The sequence below is a fragment of the Tenrec ecaudatus genome, chromosome 16 (assembly GCF_050624435.1).
Source record: "Tenrec ecaudatus isolate mTenEca1 chromosome 16, mTenEca1.hap1, whole genome shotgun sequence".
Taxonomy (NCBI): Eukaryota; Metazoa; Chordata; class Mammalia; order Afrosoricida; family Tenrecidae; genus Tenrec; species Tenrec ecaudatus.
Genome location: NC_134545.1, coordinates 72204957 through 72219916, shown reverse-complemented (window position 1 = coordinate 72219916; position 14960 = coordinate 72204957). Strand labels below are relative to the sequence as shown.

Sequence of the window (14960 nt, the reverse complement as noted above, 5' to 3'; positions counted from 1 at the left end):
TTGAGAAGAAATAGAAATCATAAATTGGAAACTGATCTATCATGGATTTGGAGACAGCCAAAATGACTTCAATAGTTTCACAGTTAAGATTCATGAATTATATACTAACACTTTTTGCTTCTGTACAGACTGCTGTGAAGGCTTACTCCCCCTGCCCTCAAACCACCCCCCTCCCATCTGAAAAGAGTCCGAAACCAAAATCATACCGTCCAGCAGGGTGTCAAAATGCAGAACCTGCAAGTACTCTTTCTCCCGCATAAATCCTTTCAGGGGAGTGGCCCAGCCTTCACTCAAAACTTGCACCCACTGGAGATCCAGCTGAAAAACAGGAAAAGCAAGTGACTATCTCCTAAGTTCTGCTTTCCAGCCATCTGGCCAGTGGGCAGTCCTTGCTTAATCCGTTTCTAGGAAAATAGTAACTGGTGAGTTTGACCCGCAGCCCTGGAGTAACCTAAAGCGCCCCCAGGGCTGCTTGGAAAGATCACACTACACAGCAGATTTGCCCATCTGCTTGGGCACTGGGGCAATCAGGATTTCATTTTACAAAGTAGGGGTTCTGTTTATAAACAGAACCTAGTAGAAGCTTAAGGAGGTTCCCTATTTGTTTGCCTCTTATGAAACTCTCTAAGGTCTTTATAGATTGTGAGAAAGCACTGACAAAGATCCGAACATCTTGCATGGGCCAGGACCCATTCAGGCATAAACAGGTCAGGATGAAAGTGCCTGGGGGCTGATCCCACGGATTTCAGGTAGTAAAATCAATGTCAGCCAGACTGCCTCTCTCCCCTCAGACTGGGCGCTCCTGGATGGAAGAAGAGTGGGTATTTGCGGAGTAGAAATACCAACAACTCAAGGTGTTCATAGCATTTAGATCAAGGTTCCGTTTTGTTTCCCCTGGTTTCAAATTTCTTAATGGCCCAGAAGCACTTGTGTTCTGGACAAACTCTCTCCTCAGCTGCCGCCAGCAAATAATTCCTGCCTGCTACCTGTTTTGGGCTAACCAATGGTAGGGTGGCAGTTATGCAAAACTCTCCTATGCAAAGAGACATCTCGTCCCGTCTGCCTCGTCCATGGCACCAGGCAACTGCCTTATCGGCAACTCTTCATGGGAGATTTGCATGCGGAAGAGATTGAAGAAAAAAAAAGTCACGATGGAGAGGTTTTACTTTTAAAACAGAACACCACCGAGTTGATTCTGACTCATAGTTACCCGACGTAGTAGAGTTTCTTACAGTGCACATACATCTTTACAGGAGCAGACCACTTCATCTTTCTCCCATGGAGATGGCAGTTTGTCGGCGATCGGCTTTGCCTATTAGCAAACCTTCTTTATGATTAAGGATCATTGTAAATGCATTGCATAAACCAAACCGGTTGTGGTTACATATACTCTGATTCCCAGTGACCCCGTGGGTGTCAAAGAACCATGCAGCATATGGGGTCCCATGGTTGATCTTTCAAAAGTCGATCACCTGGCCTTTCTTTTGTGGATCCTCTGGGTGGACTCAAACTTCCAACTTTTTGGTTAGCATCAGAGCGCATCAACTATTTGCACCATGCAGGGACTTCCCAACGGATTGTAGTGATCAATATTTAGTTGAGTTCTCCTTTCGCCAGCCTGCACTCTTTTATCTTCCTAGCTATTGCCACCGAGGCGATTCTGATTCACAGCGATCCTGCAGAGAATTTCCAAGGCTGTCCACCTCGATGGGTGCGGATAGCCTCAGCTGTCTCCTGAGGAGTAGCTGGTGCATCTGAACTGTTGACCTTCTGGTTAGGAGTCCAGCGCTGAACCAACAGCGCCACCTGGGCTCTTTTTTACCTTAGTAATGGACAAGGAAGGGAGAGTCTTGGCCTCAGCTCGCACTTGGTCAAGTTTGTTTTCCGGGAGAAAGAGTTCGTGGATGCCTTTGATTGTAGTGTGGGGTACAATGTTCTGCAATGAAGCATACAGGATAACAATTTGAAATGAAAACTACAAGAAGAATACGTCAATAGATTAGCATCACCTAAACTAATTTATTATTATTGAGAAAGAAAGAGAGAAAAAGACAAGCCCACCCACCTGCTCCTGAAGAAGTTCCACTACTTGTTGGACGCAGTCACTCACGGAGGACAGGCTGGTTTTAAGCACACACTCCGGAGTTTCAGGTTTCTCATAATCCGAATCAATGCCGGTGAACCCTGCGAGGAATATGATTTTATATTTCTGAGGACAGGAAAGCACATTTATTTTAGGGGGCACAAAAAGATGGAAAGAGTTTGCATGGTTTCTTTCGTTGAGCAGATGTCTTGGACCTTTAGCCCAACCTGGCGTTGCTGAGTGGCTCTGAGTTGCTTCCGATCCTGTGTGACGGACTAGAACTGATCCCCAGGGTTCCCTCGGCTGTGATCTGTCTGGAAGCAGATCGCCAGATCTTTCTCCCCTTGAGTGACTGGGTGGGTTTAAGCTGCTGATCTTTTGGTTGGTAACCAAGTGCTTCACCGTGATGCCACTAAGCTCTTTTAGTCCAACCTGCGGACGTCTCACCCTTTTGCAAGGTGCCCTGGTGGCGCTGTGGGTTAGCCATTGGGTTGCTAACCACAAGGTGAGAAGTTAAAAACCAATGAGTACTCGGTGGGGAAAAGATGAGGAAACCCTACACAGTGGGTCACTCTGAGTGGAAATCGACTTGATAGCAGGGGGGTTGTTTTTTTTGATTTTTATCCTTTCAATACAGGAAGAAACACTGGCAGCATGTTTGGAGGCCCTACTGCCAAATCCAAAGCCAAACTCCCTGCCATTGAGTCAGTGCTGACTCCCAGTGACCCTCCAGGACAGGGTACGACTGGCCCTGTGAGTTTCTGAGACTGTTACTCTTTAGAGGAGTAGGAAGCTCCATCTTTCTTCCGTGGAGCAGCTAGTGGTTTCGAACCGCTGACCTTGTGGATCTCAGCCCAACTCAGAACCACTATGCCACCAGGGCTCCTGCTTCCAGATCAGACCATGCCAACTTAAGCCCACTCAGCCAGGACAGGCACCCTGACCGAATGTTAGTGGGTGGCTCCACTGGAGCTGTAGGTGCCCCCATTTTGCTTTGAGGGGTACAGGAAGGCAAAGGGACAGGGCAGTCTTTTTAATCAATAAAGCACAGCACATGTTGAAACCATCTAGTAAACTGAGAATTCTGTTGGTAACAGAGGAGGTCCAAGAGTCGTCCTTGACCTCTAGCCAAAGAAAAGTAAACAGACAGCAGTATCTCCAACCCGGAAAGTCCCTACATTGTCAAGAATATTTGGCTAGCTACGAGTAAGCCTTCTGTGGGTGATTAGACTAGGAGAGGACAAGAAGGCGGAACCGCTGGAACATCCCTGTCCACCCCTCTCCTACTACTCCCATATCCGTCCCTCAAATCGTACTGCTGAGGAGGGGCTCATTCTTTCAAGAAAACAAGGACTCGTGTTTTAATAGGCCCATGGACATACTAAATACATCATGATTTGATTAAAAAAGGTGTACATGTTCTACGCAATTTTGGAAGACAGACAGCCTTTGAAGCTTTTACGCACTTTTGGATCCCACCATTTGAAACTCCAGATTTCTGGGGACAGAAGAAGGACTGACGGGTCGGTAGCATTGAACCGGCTGAAGAAGGAGCCCCAGCGGTGCTCTTTACCTTTGATCTCCCCAGCCCGGGCCCGCTTGTAAAGGCCTTTCACGTCTCTGCTTTCACAAATGTTGAGCGGCGCATCCACAAATATTTCAAAGAAGGGCAGTCCCGCCGATTCGTGGATTTTGCGGGCATTGTTACGGTCCTGGAAAAGACAGGTTCAGAATGGAAGATGACGTCTCACGGGAAATTCTTGCACCCGAATGGCTGCATCCTCCGGTAGTCGGCTAGCCGTAAGATAATACTTGGGACTTTAGCTCTGAGAGCCCGTGGGAGCCTCGTCCTCCTGAGAAAGTTCAGGAGCGCGGAACTTGTAAACACAGCCTCCTGGAGCCTGCCGGACGGGAAATGGGTTCAAAGCATATAATCTGCAATTCACAGAAACTTCCTGTTTCAAAACAAGAAGAATGACACCCTGCCTCAGTGACTTCAACAGAAAACACACACACACACACACACACACACACACACACACACGTTCTTTTCTTCTGAAGACCGAAACATTTCAATTCTATAGAGACCTGTACTGGCAATGCTACTGTTGCATGGTTCTGTTTAACTCTTTGTTCCTTTCAACTCGGGCCAAATATTCTATGGGATTGTGAACGTGCAAGAATGTGTGTCCTGGCATCTGGAAATGAAGGAACTCGGGTTAGATAACCAATATGAAACAGAGGAAACGAGGGAGCCAGTGGGAAAAGGGAGAAGCAGCGTAGGGGGTGGGGGTGGGAATTGGAAGTCACATTCCTGGTGCATCTCCCCCACCCGCCACCCCTCCCGCCCGCCTCCAGCCCCTGCCTTTTGCGGGGAAGTGGGAGAGCTGTCAGCTGGGTGGGACGCTCTGGACTGCGCCAAGTCATTTTACCTTCGTGAAAGGTGAAATGAAGCTGGTGATGCAGACCAGACCGGCATCTGCAAACAGCCTGGCCACCTCAGCAATCCGGCGAATGTTCTCTTCTCTGTCCCCAGGGGAGAAGCCCAGGTTTTTGTTCAGGCCATGGCGGACGTTGTCCCCATCCAGGGAGTAACAGGGGATGGCATGGGAGACTAGGTACTCTTCCAGAGCAAAGCTCACTGTTGTTTTCCCCGCACCGGAGAGACCTGTTCAGAACAGGCAAGACAGACTGAGAGAGCCTCTTGACTATTTCCAACCAGAAGCTGTGACCTGATCCCGCTCTTGGGAGGGCAAATCCTCCTCGAAGGCTTTTCACGTGCCATCAGTTGGTCTGACTCACAGGGAACGCATGACCAGAACCGCTGCTTAGAGTTTTCTAGGCTGTGCCCTTCCCCAACCCGATCACCGGGATGCTCTCCTAAGTGCCGTTGGGTGGATTCCAACTCCCGATAATCAGGCTAGTAGTTGAACGTTGAGCATGGGTGTCATTCAGGGAAGCATGCAGCCATCCAGGTTGCCATGAGTTAGAATCAACTCAAGATCAGCTTGTAACACCAATCCTTCCATCAAAACCATAGACATTCAAAACCACAGTATCATCCAATACCAACCCACTTCTTGCATCTCTTTCCATTGGTGAAATAACGCTCTGCGTCCTATGGGATCATATAGGGGAGGTAAAGAGGGGGAGTAGGGGGCTAGCTATGCTCTCCTCCTATGTGTTCCATTTTGCTTGCTTTTAAAATAAAACCTTGCTTTCTGTGGAATATCTAAGTAACAGAATGTTGGCCATTTCCTCCTTCTTCCGTGTATAGTTCAGTGACACTCATCACCTCCATCAAGTGGTTCCACCATCACCACTCCCCATGGTGCCACCAACCTTCAGAGAAGCTCCATGTCCCCTAAGCAGGGAGCTCCTGCACTGTTTTAAACAGGAACGGTGCACATCAGAACACAGCCTCCACGCTTCTCCTGGAAAATCATAAGATCTGGCGACAGTGTTTCATATGTTCTCCTGGAAACAATTACTAGAGTGGGGGGGGGGGTGCAGGCAGAGAGCTCCTAGAGACCAGTAGGCCCGCTTCCCTTGTGATCCCATCAAGCCATTATTTAACAGTAGAGTCTATATCCTGTCCTTTGGGTTTGAAGGTTTTCCAAAATGACTCTCAAAATATGAAGGCAGGGAGCCATGCTGAGCTCAGCTGCGGATGCTGCAGAGCCGAGAGACACTCTTAGGCACCGCAAGCCTTTATATGAGACTAGAGCTGCCGCGTGCCTTCCTGTGCCTTCCACCCATGTATCAATGGGAAAGGACTGGGAGTGAACCCTGTGATTTCTACACAGGGGAGAACATAGGCAAATGGGCAAAATGACTGTGGAGCTCAGATTCTGAATTACCCTGGAAAATGAACATGCTACAAATTCCGTGGTCCTAGAAGACCCTGAGACAGAAGACCTCATGCAAAGCCACTGTCAAGACAGCACCAAGGCTTAAGAAAGGAGGTGGTGGGGAGAAAGAAGAAAAGGCCCAAACATTAACACCAAGAAGACCACAGGGGAGAAAGAACAAGAGGGGAAAAACACAGAGAAAGGTAGGAATGGGGGATAGAGAGGAAAGGAGATGGGGGACAGGCAGAGCAGGTGGAAGGTGAAACAGTCGAGGCAATCAAATTGTCCCCATATTTTTCATTATGTTCAGTCCTCCCTTGGTCTGGGCAAAGGCTCATTAGAGAAAAGGCTACGGGAAGTCGATGTTAGTGTCAGTCCTTGAAGGTCATCCTTGAAGAAGGCATTGTTTACAACGTTCCCATGCTGCTCAGTGTCGTCAGAATAAAAATGTAGGTGATACATTTCCCTACGAATTTACATAGAAATGTGGGAGAGGGAAAGCAGATGTCTGAAGCTCTATTATGCTCTGTGGCATCAGAATCAGAGAGAGATTTTTCTTCCATTATCTTTCAAATCCACTTTCCCACGAACTTTTTGAAACCCCCTCAAACACGGAGGAAACACTAATTACACTTACTGAGAGCTTTCCTCTGGGCCAGGCATGGTGCCCAATACATCGCTGCCTTGTTTCATGGAGTCCTCCTTCACGTCAGTTAAAACCCCAAGGCCACGCTTGAAGAGGAAGGATGAGGCTGTCTCTGTAAAGACGGGGAGCCCAAAGAGCAGTTCTGCTCTGTCTGCAAGGGTTGCTATGACTGGAAGTGAAGGCATAGCAGTGGGTTTTATAATCCTATGAGGCAGGCACTATTTTTATTCCCCCTTGGAAAATAAGGAAACTGAGGCCGATAGAGGTATATTGGCTTGTCCAAAGTCCCACAATTAAGGTAGGTGGAACTGAGACTCTAATCCAAATCTCCAGAGGGGAACTATTCCAATTTCTTCTCATCTGCTTACCTCTGTAACTTAAGAATTAAAAACAAACAAACAAACAAAAACAACTAAGAAAAGATATTCCCTTCTGATTTTTTTTTTTCAGGATGAGGATCAAAAAAGGAAAAAAAGGCATTGATTTGCTCTTCTCCTGGCTTGCCATTTCTTTCCAAGGGGAGTCCTCATGAGAGAAACTGGAGTCTGCGTGTACTTCCCAATACAAAAGTTGTTTTCACCACAAAGCATCTCATGAAGGCAAATACAGACCAAGAGGGAAGTTTCTAGAATACAGCTGTGTTTTGCCTACTGCTGCTACAAATGATGTCTTTTAGAATGAGCTGGGGGTAAACATTCCAGAAACAGTGCCTAGGGAGCTCTGCCTCTGAATATCATGGGTGCCTTGACCCCTCCCCTGTCCTCTTTTCAGCTGATGAATGTTGTGATGCAGAGGCCCTGGGATGAATGACACCAAACCCCACATGCTGTAAACTGCAGACGCTAAGCCTAAAAACTCACTGCCATCCAGTGAAAGCTGACTCATGGTGACCCCATAGGTCACCATGGATCCTGTCCTATAGGCAATGGATAGAGCTGTTTGGCTTGGTTTCCAAGAGTATAACTATTTACAGGAACAGAATGCCCATCTTTCTGCCGATCTTTCGAACTGTTAACCATGCAGCTCACAACCTAATGCGTAGCCACTATGCCACAAGGGCTCCTAGACTAAGTCTAAAGAGGGGGTTATGTCTTGGATCCTGTCCCCATCCATTCCCCTACCCCTAAGACTGGCTAGAATCCTTTGTAATCCTTTGTAAACCTTTGGATATGATCATATTTGAAAGTGGGGGGTGCTTTGTAATATTAGCGGCCCCATCAGTGTAGGGTGTGCCCTAACCCTAATCACTTCTGAACTGTACAAAGATCAGAGCAGACACAGAGGCAGCCACAGACTGAAGAGGCAGATGCCAAGCGAAGAACCACAGACTGCCCAGGGCATCCTATAAGGAAGGAGTGGACACTGAGGACCCTAATTTGGACTTCTAGCTTCTAGGCCTGTGAAACAAGAAATTTCTGTTCTTTCAAGCCACTCATTTGTGATGATGTATGTTACAACAGCACAACAATTGAGACAGAGGTTAGTGACTGATTTATGTTGGACAGGGAAAGACCCGGGATGGCAGGGAAAAATGCAGGGCAGGTCCCTGCCTGCCACATTCTTCAAGTTAGGAGGTATCTAACTTATCTCACATCAGCATGCATGAGCAGAGAGTGACTCATAAATTGATTGCCTCACTGGATAAACCTTTATTTGCATCTGGACTCATGTCCATGGAACATGTCACATCTCTGAAATGCACTTGCTTTTCCTTTTGAGTCCGGGCTTTGTCAGACTCATACTCCCGAGGAACAGCCTTCCTCCGCCTTGTGACCGAGTAGCGGTCACCTAAGCTCGAATTTCAGGTCTGTCACTGTACTTTCACTGTGGCATTCTGTGGCTGTCACAACACAAGCAAATGGAGACTCATTTGGTCACCTTGGTGGCAGCCACGAGAGCTTTCTAGATCCTAGGGAAATCGTCAGCCCAATGGAGATCGCTAGTTTCTTCTCGTACAGATGCTGAGCTCCCAAGGAGAACATCAGAAAACAGCAACAAACATCTCACTATGCATCCCAAACCTCCGGGACGGCCAATTGCTCGGTGTCAAATTCGGGACGCCCCACTCAAGGGCCAACAGATGTGTTTGGGCAAGCACATGGCGATGAAGGAATGAATTCCTTAGAAGAAAAAGGAATGTCACAAACAACTCGTCCCAGCCTCTCATGCCGAAGAGAGGGAACTGTGGACAAGAGACATTCTATTTGGACCTTCAACAAAGTCGATGTGTCCTCGGTGGCAGAGTTAGGCAGGCTTTCTGCTAAAGCTCTCGGCCTCCGTCGACTAATAAATAAATGACCTTTCCGTCAACTGTACAGCGCCATCGCACAGTCACCTGTAGTGACCATAAGAAAGGATACAGATGCCTGTACAGACATGGCTTACCTGTAAGCCACACAGTACATCCTCGGAATCCGCCCCTTGTTCCAACCACCTGCCCTCTCTTGTTCCTGCTCACGTGATGGGCCTGATAGACCACATTCGTAGATTTCTGCTGGTTCTCCTACAAAACAAGGCAAAGCACAGCGTTAGATCAATAAAATGCTTAGTTTTCACTGGCGCTATGTGAAATCTATTTTACATATGAGTCTTTTAAGTTGCAAAGCTGAGACATGTCACAATTCACATGGAAGGCACTTTGATACCAGGAGACTCAGACTTACCCTTCCTGAGGAATTCTTTTTGTCCCCATTTCTGCAGACTACTCACCCCAAGCACATGATCTAGATGTATGCATTTTTAATTATTTTGTGTCTACCTCCCAACTCAGGCATTCTTCTTTCACTTAGTGTTATTCACAAGAACTTTTGTTTTCACATATGATTAATGTTAGATTGTGGCATATTAACATTGGTTTCTATAACACAATTTACTGAAAAACAATACAATGATAATTCAATCACAAAATCCATCAATAGTCTTTCCTATATGAAATGCCTCTTCTATAATTGGCAGGCAGAGTAACATGTATTAGGTAGTAATTTAGAAGCAGACAACGTCGTTAGACTAGCAACTATGGAAAATCCTTGGAAAACGTTGACGCCAATTAGAAATCTTTTTGATAACTCTGTTATAGTTCTGGCTCCAGGACATTTAAAAAGATTCTATCTTTGGGTTAACAATTTCTACATGGTGGCTGGCGTATGTCTTCGTTTCTGGAAATGCATGCTCTGTACCAATGTCTGAACTAAGGAGAGGCTTGACCTTATAGGTTTGAGCTGAGGAAGTACTTGGGGAAGTGGTCAAGCCCCCCTCTCCACAGAGACTGCGAGAAGCCCACATCACAGAGGGCCGATGCCGGCAATAGCCTTTTCCTTCCCACCTGCACATCCGTGAGGGAGCGATTCTAGCTCCTGAGCGGAGGGATGGGCACAGCGCCACTTCTTCAAAATAAATCATGCTGCCCCCATCCTACCATGAGTCAGAGAATGGACTTTCAATCTTTCAAAAAGCTCAGTACAAAGGAGTATGTCCCAGTCATTGGCTTGGAGACTCATTCAAACACTACATGTCTTCCTTTGGCTGTGGCAAAATCAACCCAGTGAGGGCACACAGATTCCCCGATGTTCCCCTGTAACTCCTCTGATATCTACAGATGAGAAAGTAAGTCATGAGTACAGATGGGTGACTGATATGGACTAGAGATTTGTAAACGGGGACAAGTTAGGTTAGTCCCTGAGGTATTCCGGCCACGTTTCCCATGGGCGCACAAATCCCCTGAGGTAAAATGCATGCTTTGTACCGACTGTACTTCAGCGTTCAAAGACAATACTTGAAGTCCCCACCCCCACCCCCGTTCCCTACTTCTGTATTTCCTTCTGGAGCGCTGGTGACATAGTGGTTACCAGTTGGCCTGTGACCCACAAGATGCGCCATTGGAAACACCAGCCTTTGCTCAGGACAAAGGCAGAGCTTGCTACTCCCATGAGCACCCGGGGCAGTTCTACCCTGCCCTGTAAGGCTGCTATGCATTGGAAATGACTCAATGACAGTGAGTTTGTATCTTTTCTATTTCTTTCTTAATTTATGACATTTGGATTCAAGAATATAGTATCTGGTCCAAAAATCAATTCATCTGCTCACTCATTGATTATTTCACGAACTGTTTTTTTAATACCTCCTACTTGCCAGGAGCCATTCTAGAGTGGTGGGAATGCAGGGTCAAACAAAGAAGCACCCTTTCCAAGTATCCTTGTATGGAGAAGCACAACTAAAACCCGAACTCATAGCAACCCTATAGAACAGGGTAGAACCAACCGCGCTGGTGGCTTTCTGAGACTGCAACTCTTTACAGAAATAGAAAGCCAAGTCTTTCTCCTGTGGAGCAACTGGTGGATTGAACTGCTGACCTTGTGGTTGCCAGCCCAACATGTAACCATGATGCCACCAGGGCTCCTTTATGGGGAGGAGACAGACAAAAAGACTGAGTTTGGGGGGTTCCCACTCCCCTAGGGAAGGAAAGGGTCTCCTGCAGAGATCTGACTAAGGACTGGTACATGTCTAGTATACTTTGTTTTTGTTTTGTTTAAAATAACCAGTAACCACATGAAGACATGTTTGATGTCACTTACTCAGAGAAAGGCACATTAAAACCAAATCAGCTGCCCCTGTGAACACCTAAGGGCAGCCAAGGCATGCTCTAATCCATTGATTGGGGGTGTGTGTATAAAGTAGAACATCCTGAAGGAGGGTGGAGAACCTGGTAATTTCCTATAAAACTAAGCCTATCCTTCCTCTCCGACCTTGCAATTCTAAGCATAGGTATTTACCCAAGAGAAATGAAAGGGTGTACCCACAAAAAGTTTACAGGAGAATGAATGTTATTTTTACTGGGCCCCAAACTGGAAATAGTCAAGTGTTCATCGGTAGGAAAAATATTAAAAATAAACCAACAACAAAAGTACCCCCGTAGAATATTTATATGAAATAACTCACTGCTGTTGAGTTGATTCTGACCCATCGCGCCCCTTACAGGACAGGACAGAACTTCCCCCATGGGTTTCAGGGAATGCAGATCTTTGTGGGAGAAGGAAGCCTCATTCCTCCTCTACAGAGTGACTGGAGGTTTTGAACTGCTTAGCAGCCCACCACAAAACCCCTAAACTACCAATGCTCACGTGGAATAGCACTCCACGATAAAGAGGGGATAAACTACAGAAACACGCATGCCACATGGATGCATCTGAAACATTACGCAGAGTTAAAGAAGCCCTATACACATACAAAGTACACACTGCAGGATTCCATTTATACTATACCCCAGAATAAGCCAAACCAATCTAGTAACCTAAGTCAGAATGGCAATTGCCTCAGGGGTCAGGGCAGAGTGTGTGGGACGTCTTGTACAACTTTTGTATCTGCTGGAACTCCTTGGATGCATGATTAAGAGGAGCATCCCCTATATTTAAACTAGATCACATACCAAACAAAGTTAAAAAGTCCTCAAGACAAAATAGAAAATGTAAAGACCTCAAGTAATCCAACAAGAACAACCATCATGTGATTACAGACGGTGGTCACCACTGCGACATTCATGGTCAAGGCCTCTGACCTCCATGGCATTGTTCCATTTGAGGCCCTGCTGCTCGCCTCGGTGTAGACCACACCCACCAGAACTTAAACTGCCTTCACAGATGGCTTCCTCTCTCCGCTGGCCATTTCTTCTTCGGACAGGCAGAGTCCCAAAATAAACTCAGGCCACTGGGTATCTTCTGTGGGAATGTTGTGGACTCCTCTTGCTAATTGGTTTTACATTCTTGGTTTATGAAAACAGCTCAGAACCCGCCAGAAAGAACTACTCTAAGAGAATAATATTGAATCTTGGAACTTTGTGTCCTCAGCAGCCCTTTCCTAATCAGTGGGGTTTGTACTGCTTTTTGTTCACCACAGCAATACTTTCAACAAGCAAAGAAAATACTTTCAGATGGCAAAGGCTTGAGCTTTTTTTTTTTTTTGGTGGGGAGGGGGTCGTTCTTGGTTTTTCCCCTATCTGAAACCCCACTCCTTTGATTTTCAGGGACTGGGAACCAGTATGATGCAAGCAGTTGTTTGGAAGGAAATGGGAACAACAGAGGGCAAGGCTTCTGCCAATCTGTCCTGCTGCAACCCTGCGCCTCTCTGAGAGAGCAAGTGCTACTGTAAACTTTGGAAAGCAAGTGGGAGGTGAAAAGAGGATGCTCTCAGTAGAAAACAAAAATTGTTTGGTGTAACAACCACAACAATGCACAAACAGCCTTTCTGCACTCCAGCCTCCCTATTCGTCTGCCCTCACCTAGTAGGAAGTGACCCAGACACCAGAGTCTGCGGCATACTTCTATTCAGGGGCCCTGCGGAACATTTTACAAAACTCTCCCATCTTCCAGGTCATTGGCCCAGAAAAACGGACTGCAGCACACCCAGGAACAGTGTGTGCATGGGCTTGGGAATCAAGCACACCTGGGTTTGCAGTGGGCTTCATCGCCTGCTTGCCTTGCGATCCTGATCAAGTGACCTTCCACTAGCTCTGTGGCAAATAGGAGCAAGTTTTTGGAATAGCGTAAGATCACGTGCATAACGTGTATCAAAGAAAACTTCACAGACACACGGTAGAATATTGAATCGGCCGAGACCGAGGCGGCGTTTAACCTGCAGAAATGATCAGAGTTTGAAGGCTAAGTCGCCCGCCCCGAGTAGAAGTATTCCAGGGATCTGGGTCCGCTCTATGGCTGGCAGGAAGGGGGGGGGGGGCGCTCATGATCAAAGCAGAGGCCCTAGAGGGTAGCCTTTTGTGTGGAGTGAGGAGTTCTCAGTACATGATTCTGCTTACTATGGAGGTGATGCTGCAGAGAAATTCTTAAGTATTAAAAATTATTGGCATAGTTGCAATTTGATGATTTTTGACCCAAAATGCAACCAGAAAAGATGCCACCCTGAAGTGTGCCAGTGATAAGCCTCATTCTACTCTAAACCAATCACTGCTCTAATCCAAGCTGCTCCAAGTTCATGGCCCCTCGTTACCAGGCCCTCAGCTAGCCTTTGCCCCAGGGCCAGTTCACCAGAGTTGGACGTGTCACACAGCTCAAGGCTGCACTCCGTGTATCGTGTCTCTCCCAGGCCCACCCCTCACTCCCATTGGTGGCACAGAGAGAGAAGGCAGCTTCTGGAACTCAGGGTGGGGTCAGTCCTGGCAGAGAGCCCAAGCCTCCTCTATTGTGCATGACTAAACCAGAAGAGAAAGGTCAGGAAGAGTATTACTACGAGCCACAGTACAGAGTGGTCAAAGGTCTTTTGAGGAGTGTCTATTGGCTTCCATAAAAAAAATCAGGATCCCTCCCCCCGCCAAGCAATGAGCTAAAGATTAATTTAGCAGCTATTGTGTGCAAACTCTGAGAAGTGAAGATGGTTACTCGCCGGTTGCTGTTGAGCCAATCTTCACTCCCAAAAGCCTTATGGAGAGCTCAGTAGAACCGCTCACTATGTTTCTGAGTCTGTCCAGACAAAGGAGCAGACAGCCTCATCTTTCTCCCATGGAGTGGCTGGTGAGTTTTGAACCAGTGACCTGGCAGTCAGCAACAGAACCACCAGGCTCCTGGACGGCAGTGAAGACAAGTGATATTGGCCAATTTGGTTTTGTAGTCATAATGAAAAGGCACTAACAGACAAGGAGATGAGCATATTTTTAGTTAATGTTAATTAGCTTTGATATGGAGTGCCTGAGTGGCACAAATGATGAGGCAATGGGCGACGGAACCACCCAGGATTCCTCTGCAGAAAGGCCCAGAGTTGCGGTTCCGGAAGATCACCACCTGGAAAACCTCACAGAGCAGTTGCACTCTGAACACCTGGGATTGACTCAGTGCCAAAGAAAAGCAACAGCATGCACCAGGCATTTTTCTAAGCATGACGTATTTACGAGGGACTTCCAAAACTGTGTGCAATTAAAGATAATGGAAGCGCCCTCATACCCATCCATGTCATCCAGCCCAGCAAGGCTGTTGTTGCTAGGGGCTATGGGCCAATTTGGACACGTGACAGTCATCCTATGGGACTTCTAGACTGCAATCTGTAAAAATAGTTTTTCTTGTGTTTTAGGTGAATATTTACATAGCTATTTTAACCCAAATCAAACTCACCACCGGGTTAATTTTGATCAAATTTTGATCTTTTGGCGGCTGCTTCCCTGGCGCATTGATTGTGGGTTCAAGCAAGCCCAAATCCTTGACAACGTCAACCTTTTCTCCGTTTATCATGATGTTGCTCACTGGTCACATTGTGAGGATTTTGGTCTTCTTTACATTGAGTTGTAATCCACACTGAAGGCTGTGATCTTCATCAGTATCTGCATTTCGCAGGTTGTTAATGAGCCTTCCTCCAATCCTGCCGCCATGTTCCTCACACAGGG

At 46.8% G+C, this 14960-nt stretch overlaps 1 protein-coding gene across 1 annotated transcript in view; it reads right to left on the bottom strand.

Annotated features, from left to right (window-relative positions):
* Positions 1-14960, bottom strand: part of PAPSS2 (3'-phosphoadenosine 5'-phosphosulfate synthase 2) — a 98621-nt gene that overhangs the window by 27247 nt on the left and 56414 nt on the right. The window contains exons 2-7 of the mRNA XM_075534573.1: positions 8966-9083; positions 4516-4751; positions 3657-3795; positions 2066-2184; positions 1823-1936; positions 207-318 (exon numbers count right to left, since the gene is read on the bottom strand). Coding sequence (XP_075390688.1) covers positions 207-318; positions 1823-1936; positions 2066-2184; positions 3657-3795; positions 4516-4751; positions 8966-9083 — 838 coding nt within the window. The remainder of the gene's footprint in view (positions 1-206; positions 319-1822; positions 1937-2065; positions 2185-3656; positions 3796-4515; positions 4752-8965; positions 9084-14960) is intronic.